Here is a 21,521-nt window from a genome sequence, read left to right as displayed (position 1 = left end):
TTAAATTTAAACAGAAAATCAGCCTAAATCCGATCAACATATCACAATTAAACCATTAACAAAACTTCATATACCAATTTATTATTTTACTCATCGTTTTTCTCCATTGAAAGGTATAATAAGCTTTCAAATTTTACTGATTATTTATCCTTCTTCGATGGTAATATCCATAGAATGATGTAGTCTAACGTTATGTTTCTCATAATAATTTCACGTTTTTGCGAGTAAACAAAAAAATAGAGCGACAAAGTTTATGGTCGAATAGTTAACAATCCATTAGGCTTTAACTGGCTATCCGAGCATGTTAGCCTATTCTCAAAGATTAGATTTGATAAACTCATTTAAAATTATTCGATCGAACAATTTTCTAATCGGTGTCGAAATCCTTGAAAACAACAAAAAAAATGTCATTGGTAAGAACATAAATATAGAAAAAAGGAGTTTGCGTCCAGAACTTCTCACTAACAGGTGGGGGGAAAAGGAGCTATCATCTATGATCATGTGTTCTTCGTGATCCAGATACATGTTTCCCGGAATCGACAGAGTTCCTAGTTTTTGGTTCTGCGTGCCTCTCCGCATCTTGATCGTTCAATGACTTCTGCTTCCGTTGGATCTCCTCTGCATGTCGACGCCACAAGGATTCTCTTTCTTTTCTTCGCATTTTCTTATATCTAGGATCACTTTTCAAGTGCTGTTTGGCCGTAGACCAAGAATTTAAAATTGTTTTACCCTCTTGCGTTTCTTGAATTGCAGCTTCAACAGTTATGAGTTCCGTTAGCAGGGTTCTGAACTCCAGCGCACATCTCTAGCATAAACAATGACAATGAGACCATAAAGATATTTGTAAAAATATTTGCCAAAATGTCACAAATCCTCACTCATTTGTAAACATCAAGGAATAAATCCGGGACAATCGATATGGGACCTTTGAAAAATAATGATGATAATTGTAGCCGAACATGTTTCAAAGCAAAATGGATGATCACCGGCATAATTTCAAAACAGTAATATAAACATTTATCAGCAACAGACAGTGTTGTGCACAGAAGTTGTATAAAGTAGCACAAAGAAAAAAAAAGGTAAAGCAACAGCAATGAAACAATTAGTGTGATATTGATGTTCGGATACATCGAACATTAATTAACAGCCAGGAATCAACATTGTAAGATACCAGATAAAGCCTGCTGACCTCATGCAAGGATTTAACATGCTCACGAAAATGCTTCTCTAAATCTGACTTATCGAGATGAGGATTGGCCACACGCCCTTGCGGGTCCTTCTCCAACTTAGGCTTTGATTCTGTCCAAGACGCCTAAATGCACAGCAGTAACGAAAGGAAATAGTTAATAGCAATAATGGTAATTATATGTGGGTGGCAGAGGCAGTTGTAATGATAATGGCGATGATTATAAACAAAACAATACGCTTTAGCACCCCTTGTTATCTCTGTGACATATGAGAAATGTTTATTGTTTCCATTTTCCATATGGGAAGAAAACCGTGCAAATTATCTTCAATAGCATCCCCCCAGGAATAACATATATTACAAGGAGAGGAGATGAAATATTAGAACGTAACAGTGTTCTAAATGGCAGCCGCCTAAGTGGGAGGTGGCCTCCGATCGCACCCACCTTTGCCTTGGCGATTCTGTAGGCGGTAAAAGATGAGAAAGGAGGTCCAAGAGGACAAAGTCGAAAAAATAAAAATAATAAAAAAAAAACCTAATTACTAATACACTTATACACTTTCTCTTCCAAAACATAATGGTCCCACCAACCCAGTCACCCACAACCCCCACCTCCTTCATCCTCGAACCGCCGCCAGACTAGTCACCCATATAATTAATTATTAATGATAATACTATTTTAGTATTAATATGACAATGAATACTTATTAATTATCTTGCTGGCTGCATTTATATATTTATTTACACTCCTATAAATTGTATTGTTTTATATGAAGTTTATTTATGCATAAATATCATTTGATTACATATATTGCATAAACAACGATCATTATTTGTAATTGCAGTGCATGATTATATATGATTATGTATAAAAAATAGTAAAAAAATTCATCCTTTTATCGCCATTTACAACATTAGAAAGTAACAATCAATAATGAAGACCACATAAAGAAAAAAAAGAGTTCAGGAAAATAGTTCTAAATCAAATTCCATGACAAGTGAAGATGTGCTTGTTTGTCAAGTAAAAAGCATTTCAATGGTACATTACATCATCAAACGAGAAAAGAAAATGAGATGTGGCTACTTTATTTATAGCCTTGAAAAGGATCGATCAATCTAACTTCTCATTTAGCATGAAACACCGAAACAAGATACAAAAGTTTGAAGTGCAATTGCAATACTCATGGGTGCCCTCCTCTAAGGACACTCTTTTACTGCATTGTCCATAGAATAAGTCAAGTCATATTATTGAGAAAAATATTGACCACATTCTTAAGACCATTATGCCACCAGCCTAAAAATCTTCAGTGAATTTTGCAAATTCTTAACAGGTACAGAAATTAAAAATGACAGTTAACCAAGAGTAATCCATCTAAAAACAACAAGATGATAGAGTAGATTATGCATACCCTTCGTCAATAACAATATTGCATCTATGCCACAAACAATAATAATATTGTATCTACATCACAAAGAACAAAATACGGAGTGCGTGTACCCGAAAATCCTTTATTGTTTCTACCAGTAAGGCTTGATATGATTCAACAGCCTCCTTTCTGCGAGCTTTCAATCTCACCCTTTCAACTTCTTGCTCTTCTCTTTCTTTTCGCTTGCGTAATGCTCTTTCCCTTTCCTTCAATTTTTCCTATAAAAATAATGAAAAGGCAACAAGCATTATTATAAATTACGAACCTCTACTTCGATTCCGGAACCAAAATTTCGCAGAGCGCATGGATGGATAATAGAGAGATGGGAGGAGGGGATGGAGTAGCAAAGATAAATTTAAAGAAGAGCGGCTGTGAAACCCAGATCAACAACTGAAAAGTTGCGTGCAAAAGTTATAAAGTTACAGATACAGCATAAGTGGTCACTATTGTGGAGTCGGCACCGACAGTAAATATAAGGAAATATAATTGAAGTACGATAAATCAGTTCGAATATAAGTAGAAATCACACAAATCCTACCTCCTCGTCCTTTTTAGCCCTTGACTTCCGCTCTATCTCTTCTTCAGCTGCCTTTAGTTCCGCTATATATTCATTAAATAACTTCTCTCTGTCTTCGTGATTGACAGACTTGTATCTGGAATCACTTTTTAGGCTATCTTTCACCTACCAGAGAAGGAACATTATTCGTTGCATCAAAACAGCGTTCAGTTGGGGAAAAATGCCAATTTCGTATCCTGAAATTAGAACGAATACACTGCTAACTAATTTTTAAAATAAATTATAATTATTGTTCAATTTCCATATCATGAATTTGAACAATCATTCATTAAAAACATGGTCTCATTTAAAATTGAGAAATCACATCTTCAATTCCTACTGGCCGCTTGCAATATGGGCCATCAAACTCACAAGTGGCGCCCACCCACTTACCCACAAGCTTTTTAGTCGAACACTATTTCATTCATATTCAAAATTATCAAACATAACCCGAGTTCAAACTTGTTCGATTTTGAGTTGAATTTGAACACAAATTATTTTACTTGAGAGCTCACTAACTTTGTATCTTTATTGATAGTTTATATATATTTAAATTAAAAAGAATTCACTAACCTGAGTCATATTTTGAATCTTTTTTCTAATAAATATTGATAACTTAGTTTAACAAGCTATTTGAGCTCAAATTTGAACTTTACTCAAGTCAAACTCGAGTAAAAAAGAATTCATCAAAAGTATATTCGCGTCTTTAATTGTAAGAACAACCAAGAGTCATTTTCAGATAATGAGAAGTTCCTTTTCGTCCAATTTAGAAGTTGTGTGCATCGAATAGTAAGTCAAGTTAAAAACCACAGCAAAGAAAATGGTTCTACCACACTGATGGCCAACTTCATGATAATCCATTACAACCCTACTTCGGTTTTTACAACCGAAAAACACCATGTCCTTGGGCTTCATCTTTAGCTTGCCTTTTTCATAATTTATTTACACAAGACAAGCAAAAAATGAGGAATAAATTAGTCTTAGAACAATTTAGTCCTTGCACAACTCAGCATATTCGAATCAACCATATTCGAATCAACCCAACTCTGATATTGGGAAACTCTGATGACATATTACTTAAAATTTAATAGATAGGACCAGCAGCAACATATATAAAACTCAATCAGGTTTATCTGAACAAGCAAACTACTCTAGCCTACAGCAAAAAAATTGTTTTAAAATGAAATTAAATTCTAATGATCCAAGGAAAATTGGCAAAGGGAAAAGGTTCTACCACGTTGATGACCCATTTCATGTAGCTCATTGCAATCCCATTAAGTTTTTTTAAAAAAAAAAATTGAAAAAAGCCATCTCCTTGGGCTTCAAGCATTCAACACTGGTTTTATTTTATGTGCTTCGAATCTTTAATTTATTTAATAAAACTGGCAAAAAATAGGCATTTTCCCAGATTATTTAGGTGGGGAAATCTCTTTCTGCGAGCCCTTAAAAAAATGATGTCAAACCCATCATATAAGCAAATCATCAACTTTGGAATCACCCTACCTTAGACCAGCGGGAACTAGAAGTTATATCACTCTTATCCTGAAGCATAGACTTGAAAGATGATGTAGCAGCAGTCCGCTCAGCTCGAGCTCTTTCATAAGCAGCTCTTTTGAGAGGAAGAACCCTGCAACAGAACCCAAAATCTGCTGGTGACAGAGTTACATGTTGTATTCATGATATAAAAATAAAAGTTAAGGATCACCCAAGCAACCAAGGCTCTTCACATGATATAGGATTGAACAAGCTTTGCTTGGTCCAATTGTCTCTGCCAGAGCATTTATCAATTACAACGAAATTTGTAAAGTAAATTAAAAGATTGCGCAAACAACCGAGAGTATACATATGAAATAGGATTTGATGTGCTTTGCTTTGGTCCTAATGTCACACAGAGCATATATTTTTACGTAATACTCAAAGCATTAACTTAAGATACCACTTGGTTTGATGGATGGTATAATCGAAGGATGTGTAATGAATGAAGAATAATTGAAAGATTAAGATAAATAATATGGTTATAGTGGATTACTTTTATGTAGTATCTTGTAATGACCAAAATAACCCCACTATGTATGCAAAATTACTAAGCCATTAAAAAGACGGTCCTTCATACAACCACAATCATCTATTTGCATGAGATAATATACTTTTAGTATCTTCGCCGATATTTCCTACTAATTAAGCATTATTCCTCTCTAGAAACTCCAGTTCTTGGTTCTTTTTCATCATCTCTCATTCAACCAATTTCTATCAATTCTTTCTATATTGGAAATTAATATTCTCATAATGAAAGCTTCACCATGTGGCTGGAAAAAGGTTCTTGAAGAGTTGAAGTTAGACTTTGAAGTCCCAATGAAGTTATTCCGTGATAATAAGTCTGCCGTTAGCATAGTCAATAACCCTGTTCAACATGATTGTTCTAAATATATTGACATTAACAGATATTTTATAACGGAAAAAGAATACAAGAAAGTGGAGTCATTTGCGTGCCTTTTGCCACATTTGAGCAGCGAATTGCCGATGCTTTGACAAAGGGATGTTTTAGACCAAAATTTGAAGATTTCTCAACAAGTTGTGCATGATATATATCTTTACATCAACTTGAGGGGGAGTGTGGAGAAATTAGAATGAAAAATAATATTCTTTTAATATTTTGTGCCTAATTTGTACCCATTAATTTAAGGCTAAATTTGTACATTTTGTAAGCATAACTGTGTTTTCAATCCAATGGTGTAACCTAGAAAAATGACAACAAGAATCGTTCTTTGTTTTCTCTATCCTACTGTACATACGATAACTGACACATATTTGTATTTAATATGTATATGCATCATAATAGGAGCCAAGATGAATAAGGTTCAATTTAACTCTTCCTATCTACAAAACAAGTTAATCCATTTGAGTCTAATAACCCAAATCAAAATCCTGACACTGAGTGATGAATCATGCCATTTCCAAATCAATTCGCTAATGAATCATACCTTTCATTCAATAAAATTTCCTTTTCTTTCCGGTCCAAAGCCTGAAATCGGGCATCCTCTCCCCATTTCCTTTTACAGGAATGATAATCTGTGTTGTGATCGATATCCTAAATATCAAAGGGTTTGTCTTAGATCCCTGACTTCAATTAAAGTTTTCGGTAATCAGATTCCAAAAGAAACAGAGAATACTTTAACGGGAGACAATTGAATCAAACCTCCTTCGCTTCTTCCAGTAACTGCTTGAAACCATCCAAAGCAGCCTTCTGAGCAGCTCTTTTTTCCTTCCGCTCCTCTTCAGCACGTGTTCGTACATAGTGATCAAATATTGTTCTTCGAGCACTGTGACTTGGGATAGCCTGCAACAGCAAATGATTGCAAGCAGCAAAGCAATTGCAAGAACATTTTCTGTTATTGTGTGCATAGAAGATGCATACAAAGTAAACAGAGTAAACAAACCAATAGAGTGGATATTAATAAAAGTTTGCATTATCGATCCATTTGTATCAAGTTTGAATCACACCATGCAATTGATGTACTTATCAGATGGGCCTCTCCAGTCCATACTTGAGGGAGATATTAAGATGCAAAAAAGTAGTTTTTTTTTTTTAAACAATGATACTTTCTACTACAAATTGATTTGATAAGCAAAATATAAGTTTCACTTACTGGAACATGGGTCTCATGTTCAAGATTTAGTCGAAGCAGTGAACATACAAATTTTTTCATCATTGTGCAAGATTTTTGTCAAGACATTTTGCGCTTAAAGTTGAACCCTTCAATTCAACTCGAAGGGAATGCTAGAATACTTCATTGTTCAATATTTGGTGTTTTCTCTTCAAAAATTTCTATTATTATAGTTTTTAATAGAATTATATAGGCTTGGCTCCAATTGTGTCACGGAATATTCAAAGCAAGGCAGCCCTTTTCTTTCAATCGGCTGATGATTTGCATGTTTAGTACTGCTAACCAAATCAATAAAATCTAACAATTTCAAAAGCATGCTATTGCTGGCAGTCCTCTAATCTCCATCATGCGTACTCCAGAAATTTTATAGCTATGAGTTCGCTGCAGTACATTAGCCAAAATGATCGACCAGCATAAAAAGAAAAATTACATCCTTGGGTAATCCAGAGTCTTCACACTGAGTGAAGTAAAAGACATGAGGATGCTTCATGTACTGAAGTGGCACAACTATTGAGTGTCGTCACCTCAGACAAAACTAATAATAGCCCTTATACATATCACGTGTCCACTTATTCAAAATGTGAAAGAAATCAAGCAACTCAAGAAATCAACACAGATGAAAGGACAGCATACAGAGCAGTAACTAATCCAATTAACTTATGCAATAAGCACCACTAAACATGTTTTTAAATGCAAATGCAAACATAGGTACACGAAACATACATCAAGCTGCTCAAGAAATAGAGACATACCCCAAGCCAAGAAAAAGTAACTTATTACAATGCAATCAACAGACCTTGAAGCGTGGATCAAACACAATTTTAGGAAGTTCTTTCTCCCATTTAGAGAATGGTGCCACTCCCCGTTCCTTGAGCATTTCCTAATAAATTCAAAACTCATATGAGTAAACCCAAGATGCAGAATATGACCTCAACTTAACTTAAAGAATATTAGTCATGAAATCAATAGTTGAAAAACTAATTTCATACTAATTTCTTTTATGTTGTTTCCCCTTGGTTGAATGGAAAATGCATTTAAAGATATAACTCACAAAGTTGCAGAAACATAAGATTCAAGGCCAAGTACAATAAACAAAAGGATCTTACAAAAAGGAAATCTTAAACTTGAGTATAAAACACAAAAATACCTTAAATTGGAGGACACATTCCTCCTTGGAGGGACCTCTGTCTTCATCTTCGGAATCAGAAGATGTGTCGGACAAATCACCATTCCCATTAGCATCCTTCCGCTTTTCTCTGCTGTTCTCATTTTGGGGACCTTTAACAGTAGCCTCAATTGATTTTGAACCATTTAGTTCCAATGGGATTGCACCTGACAACGCTGCACTCATGGGAGTAGTATCTGGGGTTCCTGGATCCTGCAACTTTTTTTTTATGAGATCCAATGCAGAAGATGAACCAGAGACATTCGAGGGTCTGAGCGCTATGGACTCACGACCACCACTATCAGCAGCAGGCGTGCTTAAACCAACAGGACCTGATCCTTTTTCAGTTACTACATTAGTATGTGTCACTGACATTGATTGGGCTTTCAAGGAATCGGATGCCTGCTTCTTTTGTATCTCGATTACCTCATTAGGTATCTGCCAGCTACTTAACTGATTGAAAAACAAGCAAATATGTCAAAAGACAAGCCATTTCATTAAAGAAGATGTCAACGAAAACATTCTAAGTCATTACCAATGATTCAAGGCAAAATGATAACAAGCGACAATATGCATAGCATTCATCCTTTAAGAGCATCGTCACATACATATGCATAACTATCCAGTTCCACATTGATGGACTCTGACAACATACATGCATGTCAAGTTAACAGTCAACATTCCACTACAAGGGTTTTTTATGTATAGATAATCCTATAGGTTGTTAACTACAAGCCCCAACAAGAGATCCCTCATAATAACTCAGAGCAAGAGCAGATTCTGCTACTAGATATCACAACATTGCATCAAAAGATCAAAGATGTGAGTTGAAGGGGATGGATGTCAATAAGTAAGCTAGAAAATACTTGGAGAACAAAATTCCAATGTAGGCTCTAGCTCATTAGTTGGACAAGCCGCCTTAAAATTTTCTAAAAGTTCTGCATGCACATGTTTTCAGCTTTGATAGTTTTTCTCCCCAGTGGAATTTAGTTTCATAATCACCATAAGCAAGTATATTGGAAGCAACATCCAATGCTGTCAATAGGGCACTTATATGATTCTAGAGACTCATTAATTGCATGCCAGCCCATGCAGCACTCTTTTATGTCTGGATTTTGACAAGGTACTGATTGAAAAATTAATGAAGTGGTTTTGGCAAGCAGATGATGATGAAAATGACACACAGACTGGCAGAGAGAGAAGACAGACAGACTGGAAGAGATATATGACGAACAAACAAAAAGGCTAAAAGCTTTTTTAATATACGGTAGATCCAAAATCATGGGCTCCAAGATGGTTAAGTCATGACTACAAGAGCCACAGATTGAAATTCCAGGATGTATTTTAAAAGCCACTAGAATTTACCTTTCCCAGTTGGCAATCACATGCAGACCTCATGAATTTCAAATTGGAACATCAACACAATGCTTGAAATGATTGAAACTTTGAACTCATGGTTATTTAGGGCGCAAGGCGTACTAAAGCGCTAAGGTACACGGAAGCCTGAGGCACACGCTTTACCGAAGTAAAACACATTTAAAATTCAACATATATATCAAGTAATTTATACTAAAATATTACATATATTAAATACAAAGTATAAAATATAAATATATTGCTGAACTACAGAGTAAATATATTGAAATAAGGAACATTGTCGTCTAGTGAACTTTGACAGAAACAAAACTGAGTATTGGTTGTATTGCTACTCTCACGAGTCGTGATCGATTAGTGCCAACCTTAGTGATTGCAGAACTTTGATACAAACAGAACTGAGGGATATAATTCTGCTAATCTTCAGTGACAAACAAAACTGAATATTATCATTACCTTGATTGGAAGGTCAATTGCTGCACAGTTGCACTCTCAAATTTAGCGACTCATAGACGCAGAGAGAATTTGAGCACAAGGAAGATGAAACGTATGCATATAGAGTTTTTTAAACATTAAATAGGCATGGCTTTGTTAATTGAGCTTTAAAATTTCTTGGGCTTGAATTATTTTATATATACACACAAAATCTCGAAACACAACAACCAGGCGCACGCTTCTGCTGCCTCCCATCTGCCCTGCGCTTAGGCAGAGGGGCACCTAAAGCGTACGCCTGTTTAAAGTGTCACGCCTTTAATAACCATGTTTGAACTTTGTTAAAAACTTGTAGTCATTAGCATATTTAAGCCAAAACCTTGACGTTAATATGCCAAACCCTTGACGTAGCTATGTGCACTGTACTTTTTCTCATTCTTTTCTCCTGTTCAACTCCTTAAATATTCTAGGGTCTGCGTTTTTCATTAGAAAAGGTATTATAAGCCACCCCTTTTTCTAACAAATGAGACATTAACCCAAACACCTTGGTATCTTTGTATTTTTAATCAGCTTTCTTCTCTTCACCTATCAGCGAGCGCTTCCTTTCTCAGGTTTCAAGGCACTGAATTTACTTCAAATTTGAGAGCTCACATCAAAAGAAGTTCAATCTTGAAAACAAGTAAAATTTTGTACTCATGGTGCTCGAGTTGAAGCTCGAATATTTCCAATCAAACTAAATTTCGAGCTCCATCAAGCTTAGCCCTTAAAATACCAGCAATACCTTCGTGATTTGCGTTTCAATGGCCAAAAGGATATTAGAAATTTATAGAGAATTAACCCTCAAGGAAATAATAGAAACTGCCCCAACACAAATCATGTAAACATGAAATTGGCCTATGTGGTTATTTTTGTAGCTGCGCATACAACAATAAGCCTTTATCCCACTCATTGGCGTCATCTATATGGATAATATTATGCCATGATATGGTCTCGCATTGCCTGCCTGTGGTCCATTTCTTTGGTTGCACATATGAATTAAAAAAGGATAAGATGTAGATTAGAATTTTAAAAGGGGGAGATACAGAGCCATGTAGAAGAAAGTGAAACCCTATTGGATATACGTAAATAACAAATTTTATTTATTAAAACTGAATATCTTAATATTATATAAATGTTATATTTATATAGGACTCGTGAATGAAAAGAAAATAAGCTTGAATTGACACGAGATTGATTTATTCAGGCAGTTTTAGAAAGTACACAATCAAGACCAATTTGTTTGCACCCATGTTCCACACCATAGCTGCAGGAGATACGAGGAGTACTACTAGTCTCTGTCATAAAATTTTGCAACAACGAGACTATCGAATGCAATTGAGTTGTCTAACTTAGTTATCATTGTGTGCTTCTTCGAGCAATGTTGAAGTGCATAATAACAAGTGATAAATTGTTGGGTGCCCAGGCATTGAAGATGTGAATGAATACATCTGATTGGTATTCAGGGAGAAAATGCCTATTTTCAGTGTACCATTTATCAACAGTTTTTTTCAGGGAACTTGAATAATATCACATTATCACTGCAGAAAACATACTCACAGGATGAAAATGATGTGACAAAGTAAAAAGATGGTTACAGAATATTATCTGGGAAATAAATGTGAATCGAATTATTTTATTTTTTTACTATAGTTTCATAAGAAAGTAGTCAAATGTTGGTTAAATGCATTGAGCATTATATTCTGGGAATTCCAGGACAGACACTGAGAGGTTGACCTGCCAAGTTTAAGTCATTGTACGTACATTATCCTAGACCTGGGTGATGATTTCCATTGACTAACATATGCAGGCTTGATGATATGCATTTCTTATGTACACAAGTTCTTGTGTTGTGACCAACTACTTACGTCATCCCTTAAAGTCTCTAGTTTTGTTTCGTGACACACAAACAGCTTCTACCTTTCGACAATACCTTAGTTGTAGAGTTGTAGTAATATTTCTTGCCATTGTTAGTGGTGACCAGTGTCCAATCAGTGCCTGCCAACTTTTCCCTGATCGCATGACAAAAATGATAAATTAGATACAACAACCAAATATTTCGAGCAATGAACCAGAAAAATTATGCTGAACATTTCTTCCATCACAGATCCACAATAATGTTTTCCGAAAAAAGTAAAAGAGACAGTTCAATGACAAGCTCCTCAATTCATAAAACCCGAATTGACAGCTTATCCAGGATTACAAAACCTCAGAAACATGTCCACATTCCTAACCCAAAACATTTTGCTCATTCCAAGAGAAATATTCCATGTGTCTCTAAAGCAAAGGCAAAATAGCAGCTCATAAGGTTCACATAGAATTCCACAGGTCACAAGTGAACAAGCTTGAAAGGAAGCAAGCCATTTGCCTGATATAGCTTGAAAGACCTTTAGCCTACCCCTACCCCTTCATTTCAGCTCTCTCTTTCTCAGTTTGCATATTTTTAGATCATCGCTCTTCAATTATTTGTCATCTGAACATGGACCATTCAGTAATAATTCTGGAACACTAAAAGTCCAAGTATGATTCAGGGTCTTTAATTAGTCATCTTCATTTCTAATAATTTGATGCATATTCTTCATGGTATCCAAGATAAACTTGCGCTTGAAAATTTAGTTTTATGATAAAATGAATCATCTCTCGAACTTTATGACTATAAACACATCAACATACTAATTCAACACTGAGATGTTTTGCCGTTTAAAAAGTCTAAAGAAGTTAAGAGAATGCAATGCAGATATAATATGATAGGAATTGCCTCATAATCCATACCACATCTAATAGTTAACAATTATAGACAAGCTTAAACTAGAGGCAATCATGTTCCTTGTTTGCAAGGAACTTACCATGAGACTGGAATTGGCTGCACAGTTGCTTTATCGGACTGCATTAAAAATATAAACTTCATAAGAACTTGAGACAGCAATAATATTGCAAGTTAACGATATGGTATGCGGTATGGCAACACATTACCTAGATTAAATTGCAAATTACCCTTCATCCAGCAATAAGTCAGCTTTTCAAAATTGCACATTAAAAAATGTAAAACTTGTCCATACTCCATATGTTAAAAGAAAACCAAATTAATTTCATGAAAGACAACCTACTGGTATATTATATGCCAAAATAGGCAATCAATAAATGTATGCCACTTTTTCTTGTTTGGTGAAATGTCAGCATGGCCACTGAGATTTGCCTAAAGATTTCATCTAAGGATCTCTGAAACTGTAACAAAAACCATGACATTGAAACCCATCCACCAGATAAATCACACTTATCTCACACGAGAAGCAGCAAATAGTAATTTGAATCTACCAACAGTAACAGTCCACCAAATTTTACAGGCCACCAAATTTTACAGGTCATTCTCATTCTCAAATGATAATTCCAAAGTCTGAAATCTAAAACCAAGTGGACAAGATAATTAATATTACTCATAAATTAGAAAGTGGATTTTGTAGCAAATTTGGCATTCATAAGAGTTTAAGTCAGTCTTTAATCTAAAATTCTCAATATAAGGACCAAAAAACAGTGACAGTTTTGAATAAATAGTTTGGGAGCATAAAAATTGAATCCTTCATCTGATACACTTGTATTCATGATAAGTATTGTGACAAGTACAATTTTGAATCAAGATCCGTCAGTAATAATGATAGTAAAGAAACAAGACAAATAAAATGGTGATAAACAATTCTTCTGATGGAATGTAAATATCATCTTCAGAGCACTCCAATTCCAATCACCTTAGTCTTTTATTCTAGAAATACATGTCTCGTCCCCAAATTTATGGAAAACTTTGCTACTTTGTTTGAGTACTAACACAACGTCATTAGTCCGGCGACAAGCCAACGACCATCCTCTCCCATCTCTTCTACTACTTTTCATTCTTTTTCTCTTTCTTTCCTTTCATGTAAGTGCCCATGGTCATGATTAACCACATGTATTCACAACATTTTACACACATCTATTTATCAGCACAACTCCATCCACTACATGCCACCTCCAAACTAGTACAGATTTTATTTGGCCACTTTTCCTCTCTTATTAAGGTTTAATTTTCACTCTGAAACCTTTTTAAACTAATATTAATTTCGAGATCTTTTCCAACCTTTAATCCATTAATTCAAGAATAAACCATCAAACAAGTTCATCAACGTTTTCATGCATTATTTAGTGACACTTTTCTGATCATGACTCTCTGCTTATACAAAAGGGAAACCACCAGTCAGATTCATGTTTCTGGGATTTTTTTCTTTAAGTAAGAATTCAGAGCAAAAGGTTAGGCAGTAGTTGCATTGGTCTAAATAAGGATAGGCACAAAGCATACATGGCTTTATCAATACCTGGTGTAGATCAACAGAAGCTGAAGAGCAAAAGTGGAAGAGTGATGCAAATTGAGGAACATCTCAAATGAATGGAAGGAATTTTACTTTCATGTAATTGTCTAAGGATGGAAATAAGGGACCAAAGGGGAAAAAAGAGCAAAGGACAAAAACTAAATTAAATCCTCATGGCAGCAATGATGCTCAGAGATATGGCAACAGTAGCAGTACCTCTCCTTTGAAACCATTAGGTTTCTCATAGGTGGACTCCCCCGTCAACGCATTATAATAGTATTTCGTCCCAGTTTCGGTCCAGTGAGTGGCCCAGGCATCCAGGTGTTCTTTTCCGGAAGATTCGTGATCGGTCTGATCATTACCAGCATGTTTACTATTATCTGCAGAACAAGCATGCATCATCAAATGCAAGATACAAATTAACAACAGGAAATGAAGAGATACTCAAACTGGATGTGCCAGTATACCAGTTCCGGGAGGTAACTCTGACTGCACTAAAGCAAGGGCTGAATGTCCACCAGAAGCAACAGATGACGTTGGGCCTCCAATAGAAGATACCAAAGGAAAAACTCCAGGAGGTTGAACATCAAAAAGGGGTGTCATAGCGCGATTTGGAATGGGATAAGGACCAGGAATACCATCAGCATATGGTGAAAATGGTGATCTTACGGGGCCACTGATCTGCTGAGACTGCAACCATAGCCCAGGCGGAGTTGGCTGAGGAGATGGAGAAGCATAAGGAGTAACTGTTTGATGCTGAATAGGAGGGTTAGGAAGAACAGGAGCAGCAGGCATGAAGTTTCTTGGAAATGTAGTGGAATTCATGGCTGAAGGCTGAGTTGTCATATATGGAATGGAAGGAAAGGTAGGAGCAATTCCAGGGGGTCCAGGTGTAACAGGATTTCTAGGCATTCCAGTAGGCGCCTGAAAAACTGGTAGCGGGGACATCCACATAGATGAATTGTTCTGATTGTTGGAAATAAATTGATTTGCTGAAGTACTTAAATTTGTATAAGCAAGCTGAGAAGCGGGAAGTGTGAAAGCTGGTGCAGAAGCTCTTGCATTGACTTCTTGAGCGCCATCAGCTCTTACATTCTATAGCCAGAAACAAACCCACGCTCATTAGGCCAAAAGCACTGATAAGATCTTTTTTTAGGCATCCAAGCACTGATAGATCTCAAGTGAACTATAGCCAGTTATAAACGTGCAAGTTTAGATTCTGAAAACTGATGTCAATTAGTAAAATGTAACTAATTGCACATTTTCTTAATTGCACGTTGTATTAATACAATCAAAAATAGTCAACGAGAATAATAATATCAGTGTACGTGTAGGTGATGAGGGACAACAGCTGATGTTAACATTGTGCAATATCTCTTTGGCATCATTTTCCTCAGATCAAACATTTTTCCCTCTCCAGATGTTCTCCTTTTATTGCCTCCAAAGATAATTCAATCTTTTTCAAGTTTTCGGTAAAAAGAAACTTTATCTTAAAAAGGTCTATCCCAATCAGTAGGAATCTCTCTTTCGGGGGAAAAAGAAAAAACAAGCTGCCAAGTGACAATGGTTAAATGGATCCCAACCTTTATATAAATCTAAAATAGGATTGAGCCTCATTTTTGGATATTACACTGATAAACGAAAAAAGAAAAAATATATTCACGAAAGATCTAAACCAAAATGAAAAGATAAACAACACTAGGGATTAGCAATATCAAAAAATCTAAAAAAAAAAAATTCATCGAACAAAATATGTATAAAACCCAAGACTCATGTTCACCAATTGTAGATTCAAGTAAAACCAGTAAAAAAAACATCTCTCTGGGACACAGTACCAAAAACAGACATGCTATTTTGTGCCATTTTTAGTAAGGATCTTATTGCCATTTTTAGTAAGGATCTTACAGAATAACAAATTACACATGACTGCTCTGCAGTATGGCTACAACAGCGCTGGAGTCATTGGTGCAATTCAATCATTGACACTAAGTTACTGACTCTGATTAAGAAAATATTATAAATGTCCCACATCGAATATTAAAATAATAAATCGTAGCTTATAAACCCATAATGTTATACCACCCAATAGACGAGCCTTTTGGGATGGAAGACCTATTAGATTTATAACCTAGGATTGGTGATTTCATTGAGAGTCGGCGTACGGAATGAGCGTTCTAAAAAAAAACTATCATCGGATCAGTGTCAATAATTGCAAAAAAAAAACATATTGTAGGCTGGACATTAAAGTGCATGATGCATGCACTGAATACTGAGATGTGAGTGAAAGTCGTTTAGAGTGGGTGGCGGCGGACATTTTTTCTCATGAGGTCGAAAATGTTACAAATGTCTCACATTTAATAGTAAAACTAAAAAAGAGCAGCTTATAAACCCATGGTGTTATACCACCCAAAAGCCAAGCTTCTTGGAATAGAAGGCCTCTTGGGTTTATAACCTAACAGCAAAACAATTATGAATCTGATGAACCATGACAATAGACACCATAGTGATATTTTGTTAAGCATTCAGTCACATTTCAAGCTCAGAGCCTAGATTTTACCAAGCGGGGCATCAACCTTGAAACGGGGGAATAAAGCAAATGCATACAGTTTGGGAATGAAGCAAACACATACAGCTATTAGTGATGGATTGTTCTGGTTTGGGAGCACACTCCTATCAAGAGAGACATTTCCAGTAAGAGACAAATTTTGATCCAGGATAGCAACTGGCAGGGGGCAAGGAGGACCTAAGGCATGTACCGCTTTTCCAGGCATGAATGACCAAGGATGTGATGTGAATGGAGGAGCAGAAGAGAGCACAGATGGTGCAGCAGAAGAAGCACTCGTGCCAACTCCAGAGTGACCTTGCTCGATGACCTGCCATGCATCAATAATAGTTGATGTCAAAGCCAGTCACACCAACTTAGCTTCATAACTTCAGAAAAGCCATCATACATTTCTCAAAGTAGGGAAAAACACTTTTTTAGTTCTTAAAATGCAAAAGTTAAACACTTTCCTTGTACATTTTATCGTGACAAATTTAGTCACCGTTAATTGAAGATTAAAGTTAACAGTAAGGGTCATGTGCTTGGCACATGACGTAACTTACAGTAGGATAAGAAAAAATATATATATTCTCTAATATATTATTAATATATGCATTCAGACCGAGATACATAGTTGCTAGGTTCTTTGATAAAATTTGGAATCACAAGATCTTCATTTTCCTCCGAATTGTAATCTCTAATGAAAAATATAGCTCCATGAGCAAAGCTAATTTTCATGACATCATACAACATGGTATGATAAAGTATAAAAAACTGAACGTCATATAAAAATCTTCATTTAAGATAAACAAATAATATTAAGAACCTTAATTAATAAACATACTATATTGCCGAACCCCATAATATCCTAGTCATTACTACATACGACCAGACCAAGAAGCATTTCTTCATCGTGCATTAGGGATTCTTTCTGTCATTTCACCTTTTTGCATGCCAATGGTTCATTCCAAAAAGTTCACAAAAAAATTGTATTGAATAATTCATATCTAGGAATAGCATAACATGAAACTATAAACAAATCATGGAGAGATGACATAAGGAGATCTTCCAGTAATTGCTAACAAAAACTATTTTACTATTTAAGAAAAAATCTGAGAAAAGTTAATTAATTAAATTTTCATCCTGGGCAATTGACAAGCAAAGGAATATCAAAAAATTCGAAAACATAATCGACTAATTCCTATGTGACTTTCCATAACTGCAATCTCTCGACAAAGAACACAAGATTTGTTCAAAGAAAATGTTGTACATTAACACAAATTTCCAATAAAATCCACCCTCAAAACAAATGATTCTTAACTACGTCGGACAATGGCTAATAAAAACAGTAAAAAAGAAGGTAAAGCATTTAAACTTTAAAATGAAGAAACAAAACGAACAAGAAGAAATGGATGGGTACGATTTAACCGTTACACAAGCATTGAGCAAAAATTAGGTAAAATGATTTATGCCAAAAGGGTTTCTTTTCAATCTTATGGTGGCATTTTTGTTGTCCAATCCCTTTCATCAGAGAGATAAAACCCCTAATTGTTTATATTGACATTGACTTTAAGCCTTCATTGACGGCAAGGATTGTTTTTGTTATTTTTTGAAGATTAAGGACTAAAAGTGTCACGACAAAATGTTTGAGAACTAAAATTAAGTTGTAACATGTAGGGACTAAAAAAGTGTTTTCCCCTCTCAAAGTGCATCAACGATAAAGCTCCAAGTACAGATCACTTTAGAATTTACACGGCATTGCACTTCACTAAAGAAAAGTAGAAAATACCGGAATTTAAGCTCAGTACTCATATAATAGAAATAGATGAAAATAAAACACTGATGGAGCTATCCAGGAATTCAAATATTATTGATTAAAACAACAAAACTTCATCTAATTAATTAAATTAATTGTTAAAAGAATTTTCATACCATAAATTGTCAATCAGACTGATACTTTTTAGATTTCAACTAGCATTTCTTACAAAGTGATTCAATGTGTTATTTGCATCACCGCACGCAGCTAAAGCTATAAAATCACGACCACCCTCGGGATTCAAAAATTTCATGTTCACTTTCTCATAAATTGGGTCCAAAATACAGTTCAATCTACTCGGACACCAAGTATTCTAGATAGTAAATAAATCCTGGCGCAAAAAGGGCCCAAAAGTTTGCCATCATTATTCAACTTAGAACTTTACATCATACGAACATTGTAAAGAACTTCCATAACATGCATCAGATGTCATGCAACTTCAACAATACATCAAATATCCTTCGAGAAAGTGATGAATTGCTGAGCATATAATGCAGGTGCGTATAACATCTTAACATAAATAATAAGGTCCTACCACGTTAGTGGATTGACCGCCTAAGGGACTGCCACTAGAAGGCAAGTCATTATAAGAAAAAGCCGGAGCCGTATTCATAGAAAGACTAGAAGCCATGGGTTGGAGGGGTGCCAAGGACCTTGGTGACTCCACCTGCATCGTCAAAGGCATAACAATATTAATTCAGCGTGTTCTGATGTGTCAACACCCATCTAAAAAAACATATATCTCATTTGTACTAACAGGGGAGGAAGATGACTGAGAAGTTCCTGGGGCCATATTGATTGCATTCAGGTACGAAAAGGAAGGCCGACTGAAGCCATATCCAGCATCACTATTTTTCAGCACTTCAGATGCATCTATGGAAGGGGTATTTGCAGGTTCAGATGCATCTATGGAAGATGCATTTGCAGTTGAACTAGGGTCGGAGCTCTGCTCCACCATTTCTTAGAGTAAATCACAAAAGACGTCCTAAAAACAAATAAAAAAATCATTCACCTGTGGAAAAGAAAGTGTGAACTTTTTGGCAAGTGCCGTAATTTTGAGAAAACTAAAACGAAAATGCTCAAGAAATCACCCCAATCTTTCCCATGCATAAACTTCTTGATCAGATATTAGACAGAATCCAACTCCTCGAAAGCAAACACCAAACTTTACAAGCAAAACACGGAACCCCAAATTCACAAAAACAAGAAGACATAAATCCCACATAATCTACAATAAAACTTCAGTTTTTACAATCAAGCAACAGAATACGAAGCATAACAACACCAAGAAGGATAAATAACCAAAGAACAAATAAATTTCCAAAAGATAGGAGATTAAAAATAGAGGGTTTATAAAACTGAAACGGCAAATTCAGAACAAATGGGTATATATATTCATCACTTTCAGTCCATGTAAACACAGGAAGCAGGCAAAGGATTTGGAAGAGAGCGTACCACCAAAGATAGAAATCCAATTCGTCCAGGAGGAAGGAGAGCTCTGTATGTCGGGGGACCTAGTTTTAGCCGTGAGGAAGGATTTAAGGAAAAATTAACTTAAAAACCCCTAAAATTTATTTTAGAAAAAAATAAATAAATATGCTTGACCAAAATTCTGAAATTTATATATTTTAAAAAAAAAAATGAAATTTAATCTTTAAATTTGTAAAATTTATTTAACATTTATTTTCCATATATGTTTGACCACCAATTCAAAACAAACAAAAAAAAACAAAAAAAAATATATAAAGAAATATTTTTAAAATGTTTGACAAATGTTATTTTTCATATTATATTTGTTATGAACATATATTATATATTTTTGTGTCCCTGGTGTATCGTCCATATGGGAATTTTTTTATACAATCATCTAATATTTTTTGAGTGAGTCTCATGTGAGACCGTCATACGGATCCTATTCTGTGAAACGGGTCAACTCTACCAATATTCAAAATAAAAAGTAATATTTTTAACATAAAAAGTAATATTTTTTTATTGGAGGACCAAAATAAATATATGTCTCACAAAATACGATCCGTGAGACCGTCTCACACAAGTTTTTGCTATATTTTTTAGCAGACAACATAAAAATTGAAAGAAAATAGAAATCATCAAAAGCTGAAATCAACATCATTCCATTTCAATTTTTTTTATTAGATGTTGTTTCGTATGATTGAATGAAATAAGACATGAACGAAATGATTTTTGGATTGAAATTATATAAATACTCAATTCCTATGAATAACATAAGAAAAAATGAAATAAAACTTAATTGTTTTAACCAGTAATAAATTATTCTAAATTCGAGTTGAATAGAGTTATAACATATTTTAGTAGGGTTATGTTTAACACTAATGATTTAACGTATCATTGATGTAGGGGGATTTTACGTGTTTTCCGTACCATGTTATGTCGCATTGTGTTGCATTTATCATTTATATTTTATGCATTTTGTTTTATTTTAGCATAATTTATGTTTTCTTATTGCTCATGAGTTTAGTTGGTGAAAATGCAGGTGAATCGTGAATAAACGGAAAATTAAAGAAAAAAATTTGAAAGCAATCCGCCCGGGCGCAAACTCACATCCGCCCGGGCGCCTTGAAGGAATGAGAAAAGAAGTCTATGCGAGAGTCATCTGCCCGGGTGCGTCAAAGAAGAAAGAAAAATAATAATCCGTGAAAGTCATCCGCCCGGGCGGAAACTTATGTCCCCCGGGCGCGCTTGTATTATTGGAAAAAATTCTGGACGATTCCTGTTCTTAATTTCTGAAGATGGATGATATAATAGGGAGTGGAGGACGAAATCAGATTATTCAGACTTCATTGGAGCAGCCGCCACAAGCTTGAAGGGGGTTTTTGCGCCTGGATTGAAGATTCGAAGATTTCCGGGCATCGCTCTTCGTGTTTTTCGTCAATTCTAGTATTTCTAATTTAGTTTTTATCATTTAAACTTAGTTTTGTTTATTTCTAATATGAATTTGAGTAGCTA

The 21,521-nt window shown here is 35.2% G+C and overlaps 1 protein-coding gene across 6 annotated transcripts; it reads right to left on the bottom strand.

The window, feature by feature from the left end:
* Positions 1-310: 310 nt before the first annotated feature.
* On the bottom strand, positions 311-20,112 carry LOC140833025 (pre-mRNA-processing protein 40C). Of its 6 annotated transcripts, none has more exons than XM_073197395.1 (17): positions 19,992-20,112; positions 19,294-19,521; positions 19,072-19,203; positions 16,809-17,051; positions 14,646-15,273; positions 14,395-14,558; positions 12,688-12,725; positions 11,775-11,853; positions 7,982-8,452; positions 7,631-7,714; positions 6,366-6,506; positions 6,151-6,257; positions 4,673-4,796; positions 3,152-3,295; positions 2,685-2,831; positions 1,190-1,312; positions 311-805 (listed from the first exon to the last, which is right to left on the bottom strand). In XM_073197395.1, the coding sequence occupies exons 2-17, from the start codon at positions 19,492-19,494 to the stop codon at positions 488-490; spliced, it is 3,144 nt and encodes a 1,047-aa protein (XP_073053496.1). In that variant the 5' UTR covers positions 19,495-19,521; positions 19,992-20,112; the 3' UTR covers positions 311-487. The 6 variants fall into 6 exon arrangements, with proteins under 6 accessions (XP_073053496.1, XP_073053500.1, XP_073053499.1 ...); XM_073197399.1 differs by having other exon boundaries at positions 16,935-17,051; XM_073197398.1 differs by having other exon boundaries at positions 19,075-19,203.
* Positions 20,113-21,521: the final 1,409 nt, after the last annotated feature.

This window comes from Primulina eburnea, chromosome 5 (assembly GCF_022965805.1).
Source record: "Primulina eburnea isolate SZY01 chromosome 5, ASM2296580v1, whole genome shotgun sequence".
Lineage (NCBI taxonomy): Eukaryota > Viridiplantae > Streptophyta > Magnoliopsida > Lamiales > Gesneriaceae > Primulina > Primulina eburnea.
The sequence above is the reverse complement of the archived record's forward strand: the minus strand, read 5'-3'. Positions and strand labels throughout refer to the sequence as shown.